Here is a 13,744-nt window from a genome sequence, read left to right on the forward strand (position 1 = left end):
ATCATCCATTTGACAGGATTTCAGTTCCTCAAAAATGGTATTGTTTGGCTTGTCCGTCCAAGTACAAAGTCACTAGGGCTGAAGAGAGCATGCACTGCTTTTCTCCCAGAAATGGCATTTATATGCAAACAAACTTGATGCAAATACATATTTGCTGTCTGTGTTGTGTTCACTGGACAAAAATGTTATCAGACTAGTTAGGGTTTTGAGAGTACAGCACATAATATATAAAGAGGTGTACAAAGAGCAAGATTCTGACACTGCAGTCTGGGGTTCACATACTGTGTTCCACCTGTGGTGAGGTTCAGGCTTCCAACACATTTTGGTAGGTTTGGGGGAAATTATTGGTAGGTTAAAGTTTGGAAAATGTTTTGGTTTTGATCAATATTGAAAACAGATTTGTCCAATTACTAAAAACACAATAAGAGCTGACTGTATGTTTTTTTCGCTCGCATATTCAAGTGTCCAGACCACATTGACTTATAACTCACAGGCTGTGCAGTGAAGTGAAAGCAGCACACTATGGCAACAGCAGTTGCTTCAGTCCTCCACCAGTATCTACAGAGGATGCATTCAGGCGCAGTTTTGACTGTAGGTTACGTGAGTTTTGGCAGCACTCTGAGTCTAAGGCACAACTACTGTAGTTACACACGTAAAACAGAAGAAAATTGAGAGGAAGCCTAAAGATGTGTCGGCTCTCCTCAGGGCAGTTTGGTGGCGTTTGGTCTGGCAAGTCTGGCTGGTTGGTCGGCCGTGGGCGGTGATCGTCTCAAAGACCACTGCACTTAATCCTCACGCTACCTTTTCAGATGTTGATGAATGTATTCTGTCATATGCCATTGGTGTTCCAGTAATAAACATAAAAAAATCAAATCAAGACAATAAGCTGCAGCAGAATTCATAGGAGCTATCGGCCGCAGCATGTACATGGCTGCTGTTATTGACACAGAGCCTGAACAAATATTTATAAAGAGAAAAAACTGTGCTGCATCTTTAACATGCAATTATCGATATTCATATTCGCTCAGCCATGCCCTTCTCTCTCAAAATTGATGGCTCCATCGTCACCCCCTACACCCAGGTCCGCAACCTCGGTATCATCCTCCACCCCACCCTCTCTTTCCTACCCCACGCCAACCACATCACCAAAACTGCCTTCTTTCACCTCAGGAACATCGCACGCCTCCGGCCCTCCATGTCCTCTGCCACCACCGAAATTCTCATCCATGCCCTCATAACCTCCAGACTCGACTACTGCAACAGCACCTCTGGCTCTCCCAACAAAATCCTCAATAAACTCCAATATGTTCAGAACTCTGCCGCTAGACTGCTCACCTCCACCCGCCGCTATGAGCACATCACCCCGGTCCTTCGCAACCTCCACTGGCTCCCGGTCAAATACAGAATAGACTTTAAAATATTACTCACCAACTAGAAAGCCCTAAACAAGCTGGCCCCTCCCTACCTTTCAGACCTCCTCCCCCTCCACGCCCCAACCCGTTACCTCAGGTCCGCCGGTGCAAACGCTCTGAAGACCATCAGGACCAAGCACCGGACCTGGGGTGACAGGGCCTTCTCAGCTGCTGCACCACCCCCCCCTCTGGAACGCTCTCCCCATCCACATCCGTGAGGCTCCCTCCCTATCATCATTCAAACAAACCCTCAAAACCCACCTCTTCAAACTTGCCTTCACCTGCTAACCCCTGCACCCTGCCCTCCACTACATGACCCATTCCGCACAGCTTCTCCAGTTTTATTTTTTACCAAAATGTTCTGTTTGTTTGCTTTGTTTGCTCCTCTCTCTTTTTTTCTTTTTCTTTTTTGTTTGCTCTGTTTGTCTCTGCGCTATGTAAAGCGTCTTTGGGTATTTAGAAAAGCGCTATATAAAATGAAAGTATTATTATTATTATTATATTCTAACTCAGTTCAATGCTTGGCCAAGTGGAGGTCAGAAACATATCTTGTGGAATTCAATGTGTCATCTGACCTAATATTTAGGACTTTACTTTACAGCTCTATATCCATTTGTATACTCAGGAATTATATAAACTGGGATCTACTTGGTAAAACACTGTAATTCAGTGAGTGGAATTTTGTTAAAGTTACACCTGGCCTCACTAACATTATCACATTGACCAACGTAATATCAGACACATCACTTGTCTCCTTCCCTCCAACATCTGGCTGCATCACAGGTTCTATGTTGATCAAATCAGTGCAGGAGAGAAAATGATGAAAATGATGATAGTGATGATGACAATGATGGCCACTGTGATATCCCCAAAGTGTTTTGATACAAGCTGATAAAAAACGACCTCTTTCCAGCACAATGCAGAGCCATTTGTCATCAGGCAAGGACAGTTGTAATCATCCCTTTTGCTTTCCTACACCATCAGTCTTCCCCTTTCCATGTATCAGGATCAATCTAAGCTCATTTATTTTAATCGTCTCTTATTTGCTAAACTGGCAAAGTCAGTGAAGGACAATAGAAACAAAGCTCATTTTTGAAAATGAGCCAAAGTAGAGTTTTTTTATGCAAAAGCATCCTTTGAAAGGAAATGTTCAGTTTCTTCATGAATCCCAAAGAAAGTCTGAATACAGTGAGAGCATGACTTTTCACAAGAAAAAAAAATGTTTTCAAGAAGGAAAAATAGAAATTTAAATAAGGAAAATTAAACGGTAATTTTCAGCACTCAGGCAAATCCAATTCAGGCAATTTGAGTACAAAGCTGTTCCAAACATTTAAACAGAATGAAAAGGTCTGTTGTGTTCTAATAACTGTTATACAACTGCAACAATAACAATACACAATATTTTCATATTTATATATTTTGTAACAGATGTTATAATATAAAATCTAAATAAATGTAGATAAATTTATATAAATAAATATATACCCCCATCCTCAAAACACCAAGTGAGGGACTATCTTTTGGAATAATGCAGTTCAATCCTTCCAGGAGACTTTTACACACTTTGGAAAACTATGACAAGGAAAACTAAACCTTTTCTGGAGGCTCCAGGTGGAATAACACCTTACTGAGACACTTACAGTGTAACTTCACGCCCAAGTCTGAGCCTAACTCTATCCACTGCTTATTTGCACACAAAAAAGAAATAAAAAAGAAAAGAGAGGATGTGAGTGAAGTAGGAAGCATTGATATAATTTTTTTCTAATATGAATTTCATAATGTAGATTACTCCTAAACGGTCAACTGCAGGTTCAGGGCTGATTTACAGTAGATAACACAACAGTAGAAAATGGCAATATTAACACTAGAATTGTGTTTCATCAAAGTACAGTTATATTATTCAACTCAAAAAACATATTTTTGTGTGCGGTACCTTAATAGAGTTTCCCTTTAATTGATCACTGGTTGTGTTTTACTGTCCACCATAACGTTAACAAACATGAAAGAGATGTTCTTATAATGTCTACAGTTTTTTGGGGGCCAAAATGTCTTGGTTCTTTTTGTCATTGTTTTTAATAGGTTTCTTTGGAATGCTTTATAATTTGTCTTAATTTGAGGTGATGCTTAGAAATCTGCAATAATGTGAGTCTCAGCAGCTGGCAACACTGTTCTGTATTCAGCTCCCAGTCTTCCACAGTAATGACGGCTGTCTTTGTACATGCTTATGCTGTACATACGTGCTTCCAAAAATAGAATGTGTATATATTCCAATGCAGCATTTGATTTATCAAATTATGTAAACTCAGTTATTAAATAATGTGATTGTTATTTATTTACTCCTCATTCTTGTTTATTAATTTCTCTGTAATGTAACCATCCTCCTCATCTTTCCCATATGTGTCCCCATGGCAACATCCTCCAGCCGTGGCTACGTCACTGCTGCTGTGTGTTCCATTGTCCACACAACATGCTGCTAACAGGAGACCTGCCTTGTTCCTTGTAGTAAATACGAACTACAAAGTGAGTGCTGCTTTCCACCTTGTCATTTCCCTCGAACATTCAGCACGGGTTTTGTTCAGTTTGATTTGCCAGCGCTCCGATTTATCAACGTTATGTGTTGCCTTCAACTCCCAATTATCAGCTAGTCGGCTAAGCTAGCCCAGCTGTGCTTTGTGACTAGCACTAGGTGTTGCTAATAATGCTAATGCTAATATTGTGCCGTTTGGCACTTTTCTCGGTCTTTTATTGTTCGGCTAACCGGAATATTCAATGCTTTTTGCATACTTGTATCTGTGTGAAGCCGACGGGAGTGGTTTGCATAACAATGCCGTAATTTGACGCGAATGACCACAGCTAGCCTAGCCACATTTAGCTACGTTGCTTGTCAGACGAGGACGTGGGGTGGTGATACAACTTGCGATAAATGTGTCACTGAAGTTGTTTGGCGGAATTGCTGTGCACGCACTAACCTGTTGGGCGAAAAATAATCTGTGTGATTCACTATCGGCTCTAATAGCACGACTTTCCCGCAGCGGTCTGCAGCTTTTTTGGTAGTGGTGCTCTTTGTTTGCTAACGCTTTGCTAACGGCTAACGCCGTGTGCACGTGAGGTTCATGAATCTCATATTTGTCCGAATTTCAGCGCCAGAGTTGTCTATAATTAAAGCTGTTGTGCTAATTCCGATTCAACTTGCGTGCCGCGTATCTGTGTTCACTGCTGTATTTAGTCACCGTGGTCCGTTTACAGTTTAGCAAAATGTAAACAAACATCTGTCGTGGGGCCTTATCCTCCAATAAGGAACACAACCAGAACCCCTCACATGGAACCATGGCTGATCCAAACAGAGCTCCTCTGTGCAGTTCAGCTGACCTGCTTCCTGGACGGGCAGAACAGCTGCACGTGTTGCTATAAAGACAACCATATAGGTGGCGTTTTATCCAACATGGAACTAAGTATAGTGCTGCTCAAGTTGCTATTTTGTTTTTCAAAGAGCTTTTGGAGTTTATTGTAATGGTAAACCTAAAGACGAAGACAATTAGAGTGCCACTCTTTTTTTGCTGTCATACATGGATTCTTAGTAGTTGGTGTGCCGCTGCTGTTCCATTGACATATTAGAAACAATCAAGTATTTCACTCATGCTCCACTGGCACATACTGCTTCTTACTGATATTTATTAGGATACTGCTCTCACCGCCTTGTACTGATGATGTGTCTCTCTTGTTTTAGCGTGTGCAGCTTTGACACATGTTGTGCTGCTGCTCGTGTTCTGTCCTACACGTTTCCCATGCTGGTAGGGATTGTTGATGGAGCAAACAATGTCGAGGAAGTTGGAGAAAGACTAATGAGATAATGCAAGGGCTCTTACACACTTTTAAGAGTGGTTGCCAGGCTGGCACCCAGGCATCAGCTTTTAGTTGCTGAAACTGAAAATGTGTTTTTTTTAGTCACCTTCAATAAAACCGTGTATTTCTCGCATGCGTCCACAATGAATTAATAATCAAAAAACTGAGAAAAGTCTTGATGAATTGATGTAAATAGAGGCAGCGTTTTACAACATCAAAACTATATAAAAACATTTGTTTTCAAACTGTCACACTATATTCTCAAACTGTTCAGTATATCCAAGTCTCATTTATCCAGTGGCATGCTCACTACTTCCCAAACACATGCATCTTCACTAACACCGTACTATATGAAACACGTCGCCGGGGCAAGGAGCTCACCTGTGCAAGAGTGAGACTGTAAAAATATTTAAATATCACTAATCTAACTAAGATTACAACTCTTTTATTTTGGGGTGCACATGTTGCTGTCCCTATTTTTTGTATGTTCAAAAACCAAAGGCCAAGAAGGCAAAAAAAAAGTAACCTGTCCGTCATCGCTCTGTGTTACAAAGTACAACGGGGATTATAATTAAAGCACGATACAGCCTGATGGGACATATTTCTAGAGTTGTGGGGTGCCATCAGTGGGTGGAATCCAACGTGCGTTTCAAAAATGAATCTAAGAATAAATGACAAAGTTTTGAAATGATTTACATCTAAATGGATCATCACAAAACATGCTGGCCAACTTCAGCACTAATGCTTTTAGTTATATTTGGACCGATCCGATTTTGATAAGGCTCTGTATATATATATTTATAGAGGACAGAACTGATATTCCTTTGATTAATCTCACTTTGATGGTGTTTTTATATTATCATTCATTTGGTGCTGTATCTCCTCATGTGTGGGAGTAATCATCTTTAGGCAACACTTTAATAACAGGTTTCATGTGGTTGCGATTGCTCCAATTACCTGCTCACTCAAACTGGTTTTCCTTGTGTTTCCTCCTCTGCCGCTGTCCTTCTTTTTAGTGGACCGCAGCTTAAAGCGCCGGCAGGTGAAGCCCCTCGCTGCCTCCCTCTTAGATGTCTTGGATTATGACAGCTCGGACGACAGTGACTTTGAAGTGGGAGATGCTTCAGGTAAGCACAGTCTTTTTCATAATTAAAGAGCTAAATAAGAATAATTGAAAAGGGTAGCATTTGTTACAAGCCTACTGAAGCTTCCATGATTATATATATATATATATACATACACACACTACCGTTCAAAAGTTTGGGGTCACTTAGAAATGTCCTTATTTCTCAAAGAAAAGCACTGTTTCTTTCAATGAAGATAACATTAAATTAATCAGAAATACACTCTATACATTATTAATGTGGTTAATGACTATTCTAGGTGGAAACATCTGGTTTTTAATGAAATATCTACATCGGTGTATAGAGGCCCATTTCCAGCAACTATCACTCCAGTGTTCTAATCGCCTTAGAAGACTAACTGATGATTAGAAAACCCTTGAAAACAGTTATGCTGGTGAGAGAAGCTATAAAACTGGCCTTCCTTTGAGCTAGTTGAGTATCTGGAGCATCACATTTGTGGGTTCGATTATACTCTCAACATGGCCAGAAAAAGAGAACTTTCATGTGAAACTCGCCAGTCTATTCTTGTTCTTAGAAATGAAGCTATTCCATGCGAGAAATTGCGAAGAAACTGAAAATTGACACGAAATTGTCTGGGTGACCCCAAACTTTTGAACGGTAGTGTGTGTATATATATATATATATACACACACACACTCACCGGACACTTTATTAGGCACACCTGTTCAATTGCTTGTTAACACAAATAGATAATCAGCCAATCACATGGCAGCAACTCAATGCATTTAGGCATCTAGACGAGGTGAAGACGACTTGCTGAAGATTAAAGCGAGCATCAGAATCGGGAAGTGACTCTGAACGTGACATGGTTGTTGGTGCCAGACGGGCTGGTCTGAGTATTTCACAAACTGCTGATCTACTGGGATTTTCACACACAACCATCTCTAGGGTTTACAGAGAGCGGTCCGAAAAAGAGAAAATATCCAGTGAACGGCAGTTGTGTGGACGAAAATGCCTTGTTGATGTCAGAGGTCAGAGGTAACAAATGGCCATCACGATTTGACCTCTTCAAATGAAGTGACCTCTTCAAATGTCTTGTGATGTCCGACCCTCAGTCCAAAACCTAAAGATATTCATTTAACTATAATATGAGAACAGGAATGGCTGCTAGTTCTCACTAATGAGGAACCAGAGAATGTTCTGAGAGCAAAGGGAAGAGAGGAGGAAAATGTTCTGATTTTGCTGCTTCAAAATGAAAGCCTCCCTTGTCATTGTTCACTCTTTTGATTCTGTTGTCATTGTTTTGTGTTCTGACAGGATCGGACGGCACGGGCAACAACAGTGAAGAGGAAGGGTCCAAAGCGAGCGCTGCGGGTTCAGGAAGCGACTCGGACAACGACGCTGGTTCTGCAGATGATGCCATAGATGAAGAGGAGGCCAAAGACCTTGCTGCTGAGGACAACCTAACAGAAGACGAAGAGAAGACCAAACAGCAGGCATCGTCGGACAGCTCCACCAAAGACACCCCTGCTGTCACCCCACCCAAAGGCCGACGCAAGAGCAAGAAGACGTCAGAGCCCGAGCCCGCTGCAGGGGCTGGCACTGAATCTACCTCCACGTCCGGGTCTGCCAGCGCCAACACAGAGGAGTCTCAGGCCGAGCCCAAGAAATGGAATTTCCGCAGGAACCGCCCCCAGCTGGACTTCACCACGATGGAGGAACTGAACGAGATGGATGACTACGACAGCGAGGACGACAACGACTGGAGGCCCTCGGCAGGGAAGAAGAAAGGCAAAGCAGCTGCTCAGAAAGGAGGCACTGAGGAGGAGGACGGGGGCAGCGCTAGTGAGGACGACGAGGATGACGATAACGACGAAGACGAGGACGACGGCGAGGACGACGACGATGAAGACGACGAGAAGGAGGACGGTGATGACAACAACAACACTACCAACAACACCAACAACACTAGCAGTGACAGTGACAAAGATGGGAAGAAACCCAAGAAGAAGACTAAGAGCACCAACGCTTTTGATGAAGAGCTGACTAACGACAGCATGTCCCAGGGAAAGGGCAACGAGGTGACAAATTATTATGGATTTTATTGTCAATTTTCAAATGATATCTTATACTATTGCACTGTTTATTGTACTCACCTAGCCACACTCGTTGTATGTGTAACGCACTTGGCAATAAGATAAACAGTTTCTGAATTACGTAACAAATTAGTTGCAGACAGTAATCAAATCATATTATTTTAAAGAATTTGAATTAACGTCACAAGTAAATTGGCTATTCTATCGTGTCATGTCAGGAGGTTTTTGGGATTCCACACCATAAATAGAACATTTGAGGAAAAGCTGAGGCTGTTTTTTGACTTTGTAAAATGCAACTGCCTTATTATACTATCTGTAGAATTAGATTCTAGAATTGTCTTATTATTGGCCGAAATGTATTGGAAAAGTATTATTATTATTCAGTGTATTGAAAGACGTAATCATTTTCATGCATGTTTTTGTCTCAAAATATTTTGGCGTTGAGCTTTTCAAAAATAAAAAATTGAAAGAGAGAAAGTGGATTTAATTTAATGGTCCAATTAAATTTAATCTGATGAATCACTTTTCTCAAATTGAGGATGTTGTTGATTTTGAGGGTTATGTCATAAAATCTGACAACAGCTTTATTAAAAAAACCTCCATGGAGGCTTTGAATGCGGAAACAGACTTTCGGTACATCCCTAAGAATTTAGTTGGAAAGTGTTTGTAGTTGCTAAATTATAGTTGTTGCATGTTGTAGTTGTTAAGGTAAGATAGTGTGATTTAAGTCATAATTGTGTTATGTACACATGGTTGTGGACAAGTTCTTGTGAACCCGACTTTGTGCTCGGAGTCAAAAGGCTGAGTGAGAGTGCTGCTACACCACTGAGCTACGGAGCATTGAAGCAAATGCAGTCCTCCGCCTCATGCTGGCTATGTGACCACTGCAGGAGTTAGGTATTTGGCCTGCACATTGGCTACTCTCTTTGTATGGTACTCCATAATACCAAACAACAATATGAGTCACTAAGTCACCATATAATCCAATGAGAGCTTTAGATGGTATCAGCGTGATTCCAGGAGAATCTTTGCATCTGTTGTAATCGACTTAGCACAGTGTCCATGAGCATTGTATAAGAGATTTACTAACAGTCAGTTGCTGGATCTATGGTCAGATCAGAGGAGGAGGGGACGTGGATAAGTGGCTTTACTGTGTCTCTGTTTCCTGATCCCCCAGGATGCCTTGCTGGACCGGTCCCAAACCTGGAGCACGCAGCACATCCTCATCTGCTGCGTCTGTCTGGGAGACAACAGCGAGGACGCAGATGAGATCATCCAGTGTGACAACTGTGGGGTGACTGTGCACGAAGGTAGGCTGCTGACTTTTGACCAATATAGTGTCGAGGTATCTGTCCCGATCAATGACTCTGTGGGTCATCTCTTTTGGATTGGTGCTGTCCCAGACATCCATAGTGAAAGCTGACCATGCGAGGTGGATCAATGTGACACCATTCATTTTCAATTACTTCATTTATTACTTTATTTCCCCTTGTTGTACTAATCGAAAAGCACAAGTCAAAGTAAGGCAGACTGAGAAGAGCAGCTGCTTTTAATTTGGACAGCAAATGTTTATAGTACATATTCCCTACTCTAGCTCCGTGACTTCAGATTCAGCTCATACATGTTTAGGGGCTCGCCCTATTTCACAGTGGAGCATGTAAAACACCAGTGAGAGTGAGCCTTGCCATAGAAAACAACATGGACATGTTAGTGTTTGTTACCCGTTGCACTGCACCTTGCATCACAATCATCCATATTGTCCAGAGCAAACGTACGCACTTCTGTTGACTCCCCATTCATTGGTTTTCCCGCTGACATAGTTTAAATAATAAAAGCTAATATGATTTTATCAAAAAGCTCATTTCATACGAAGTGGCAGCTGAAAGTGCTTTACAAATGTAATGATAAAGGAACACGGTAATATTGAGCACTGAATACAGACTTTCATTGGGTTAAATATCAGCCCACGTTCACATGTCTGTAATCTCATCTCACATAAAATACACAACGTCACACTAACTCACAGCTTGCACACAGTCCACCATCACTGTGACCGGCTGAGCTGTATCAGGGTTCAGCCGTGAAGCAGCGAACACCTTTGCGAGCAGGACTTGTTGGATTATCTCAGACAGTCTAACTCACTCTTATGACATGCACGCACACATGCACGCACACATGCACGCACACGCACAGGCGCTGGTGGGAGGGAACCGGCCTAATCACCAATTCTCCATAGGCAGACAGGAGATATTAGGAGCAGGTCTTAACTTTATCTTGTTCGTTCGGTTGCTTGATATTTTCTTCCTCTGAGACACGTTTAATCTCCCTGAAAAAGACACAGAAGGGAGACTAAGTGGTTTGCAGCAGAGGCTTGAGAGCGAGGAGGCCGTGGCAGCACTCCTATCTCCCTATCCAAGGACATGAATGGTCTGGGGCAGTAAAATATGGAACTTTATTCTGGCAATCCGTTTTTGAGTTCATGTGTATGCGTGCCAGCAGTGGATAGATCTATTGTTTAACTCAGTAGCTCAGCTGTTTTTTGTCAAGACATATGATCTTATCCTTGAGATTTACAGCACAGAATCTAGCAACTTAGCGATCTGCCGATTACTCTGGACATTTTACGAGAGAAGATGTTCATCCATGACGCTCAATATCTGTAGAGCGTTTTCTTTTATCTCTAACGTTGGATGGCTGTGTGTCAAGCTTTCACAAATGTTTCCCCTCTCCATCTGTTCCGTGCAAAACAGACTATATTAGGTGCATATATTTAATGTTACGTTATCAGGATCCCTATTAGCATTGGGTTTAAATCTGAAATATTGCCAAATAGGCACTTTTTCTTTTCGCTTTGACACCAAACTTTCCACCATGGTCTAGTCGGTCAACTGTCCTTCCCCTCGTGATGTGATGAGTGAAGTCTGTCTCCTGCTACTCTGTGCTGTGCGGAGCAGATATTCACTACAGTTTTTTTACTTGATGAACGTGCGAGCTGATACGTGAAAATGAACTAAATTGGTAATTTCTATAAATAAATGTAAATGATGGTGGGCAAAGTAATTTAACCTGTGTATGCCATAACACTGGTAACACCGAATACCGTGGTAAGCCTACTACTGGTGGAGTCACCCAAGGAAACGTTTCTGATGGGGGTAAGAGTACTTATAGAATAGGTTACAAGTGGTGGAAAACAGAGAACAAGACAAAGTAGATTTAAGGAGGGTTCTGTTTACTCACCATCACTATAAACTATTCATTGTGTAGTACTGATAATGCTCTCTTAGGGTAACTAATGACTTACTCATGAACGTCAGTGGTGGTATGGGCTCTGTTTTACTACATGTATGTGAAAATAGGACTCCATCAACTCATGAAAATTGTATCAAAACCACAATATGTCTAGGAGGCGCAAAATATGGCCAACACATAGTATTCTTTGTGTGTTTCAGATCCCTGCACAATATGCAATCACACCATAATCATGTTTTTTCAATGAAAATGAGAATATGATGTAAAAATGTTCATTCTCTCCAATATCGCAAATCATATCTTTCAAAATCGCTAGTCCTAGAAAATAGACAAGTCTGTTTCTAAAGGAAATCATCTTTATTTATGGTTAAAATGTTGTTTGGATTACTTCAAGGGTAACTTTTGGGCCCTATTTTATTTTTGCTGTGTATGCCTCCACTGGGCAATAGTAATGTATTCACTGCAATCGGATAGTCTGTAGAGTAAATAAGTAATGGATCTGGAATTGTTCAAATAATCCTGACCTACTTGTAAGTATCAGCTTTATTTTGTAGCTGGAGATGAAGGTGTGCTCATAACAGGTTAGCTCATTTCTAGAGGTCACAAAGTACTTTGTTGAAGGTTAAGACAAGGTCAAACAAGGAAGGACTTTCAGGCAGTGATGAGAGACGAACTGTCGGTATCCTGAGCTCATACGAGCCGGTCTTGCTGCTCGACTTCCCTGCTTCTCTTTGTTCTTGCGCCGCACCACTGTCCAGACACCATCACTGCCTCTCAGACGAGAAGAGAGGCTGACATGAAAGGTAGGCGCACACGGACAGGGTGAGAGATCAAAAGCTGGAATGAGCCGAAGTCCACAAAGCGAGCGTCTACACAGAGCACATAGAGGAGTCCTGTTCCTGCCAGCCTGCCTTTTGATTCTCACTCTTTCACAGTCATACAGGCGGACATCATTACCATACCAGAAGATCTCCCTTTTCTTTTACTGTAAATGCCAAAGCAGGCCCTTTCGTCACATATTCATGTGTTAAGCTTCTGGTTTTCTTTTTATTCGGTAGTCTGAACATCCAGAACCTTTATTTTGTCATTTAAGGACATTTCTCTTATCTATGATAGGTTACTGTAGAAGAGGTAAATGTTAATAATACATCACCATCAAGCTGTCTTCCTTTTCTGATCCAGTGAAAGTGATGTTGACTTTTATACTCGTATGGAAGTTCAATGTACTGTAAATATAGTTATTGCCACAAATGTCACCTTATTTGTTTAGTTTAATACTGAGAAAAAGTAGGTTGGATGTCCTATATTTTTGTCATTGTCAACAAATCCCATGGAAAAATGCAAAGCAACAACGTGATGGTCTGTCTCTTAATACTCTCTGACTTCCCTAACAGATGGATAGTTTCCTTTAGCAAAGAGGAATGACGTATATCAGGCGTTGTATACACAGACAATACTTTTCTGCAAAAATATAGAATATCCTTAGCCTTATGGGGATGCTATAAATGACACCAACTACACAAATTATTTTGAATATACTTGAATTGTCTCTTTGGCGCTGAGGGATAAAATACTCCAACTTAACTGAATATGATTTTGAGATGATATATTTTCATGAGGGTTGTTGACGATTCAAAAAGTAAAACATGTTATCATTTACATGGAAACTAATTTTTAACAAATATATTTTTTCATCAACCTTTTGTAATATTTTACTATGACAACGATTGGTGAAAATAAGAAATTTTGACAAATCAATATATCTTGCCAAAATAATTAGTACATGCTCAAATATCCCAATGGCTGCTTTTTACATAGTGCTCATGACATTTTTACACAGCTTGATTCATAGAAATGAACTTCCATGGTCATTTAGTACAAAAATAAATGCCGATTATTGCTGTAGTGACAACCATGTCAGTGGGTTCATGATGTGTTTTTGCAGCTCACCAGAAAGAGAGTGGACGCAGCTCTGGAGACGGATGGCTGGCTAGTTAACTAGGTAGTTAACTAGGTAACTAGCCTGTCCTTCCCTAGAGGGACGGGAAGTGAGGTGGAG

The 13,744-nt window shown here is 41.2% G+C and overlaps 1 protein-coding gene across 2 annotated transcripts in view; it reads left to right on the plus strand.

Annotated features, from left to right (window-relative positions):
• Positions 1-3,860: 3,860 nt before the first annotated feature.
• Positions 3,861-13,744, plus strand: part of phf14 (PHD finger protein 14) — a 90,871-nt gene continuing 80,987 nt past the window's right edge. For both annotated transcript variants that reach the window (XM_079176225.1, XM_079176226.1), the window contains exons 1-4: positions 3,861-3,932; positions 6,272-6,382; positions 7,658-8,421; positions 9,614-9,746. In XM_079176225.1, coding sequence (XP_079032351.1) covers position 3,932; positions 6,272-6,382; positions 7,658-8,421; positions 9,614-9,746 — 1,009 coding nt within the window. In that variant the 5' untranslated portion in view covers positions 3,861-3,931. The remainder of the gene's footprint in view (positions 3,933-6,271; positions 6,383-7,657; positions 8,422-9,613; positions 9,747-13,744) is intronic.

The sequence above is a fragment of the Pholis gunnellus genome (genome assembly GCF_910591455.1).
Source record: "Pholis gunnellus genome assembly, chromosome: 16".
Taxonomy (NCBI): domain Eukaryota; kingdom Metazoa; phylum Chordata; class Actinopteri; order Perciformes; family Pholidae; genus Pholis; species Pholis gunnellus.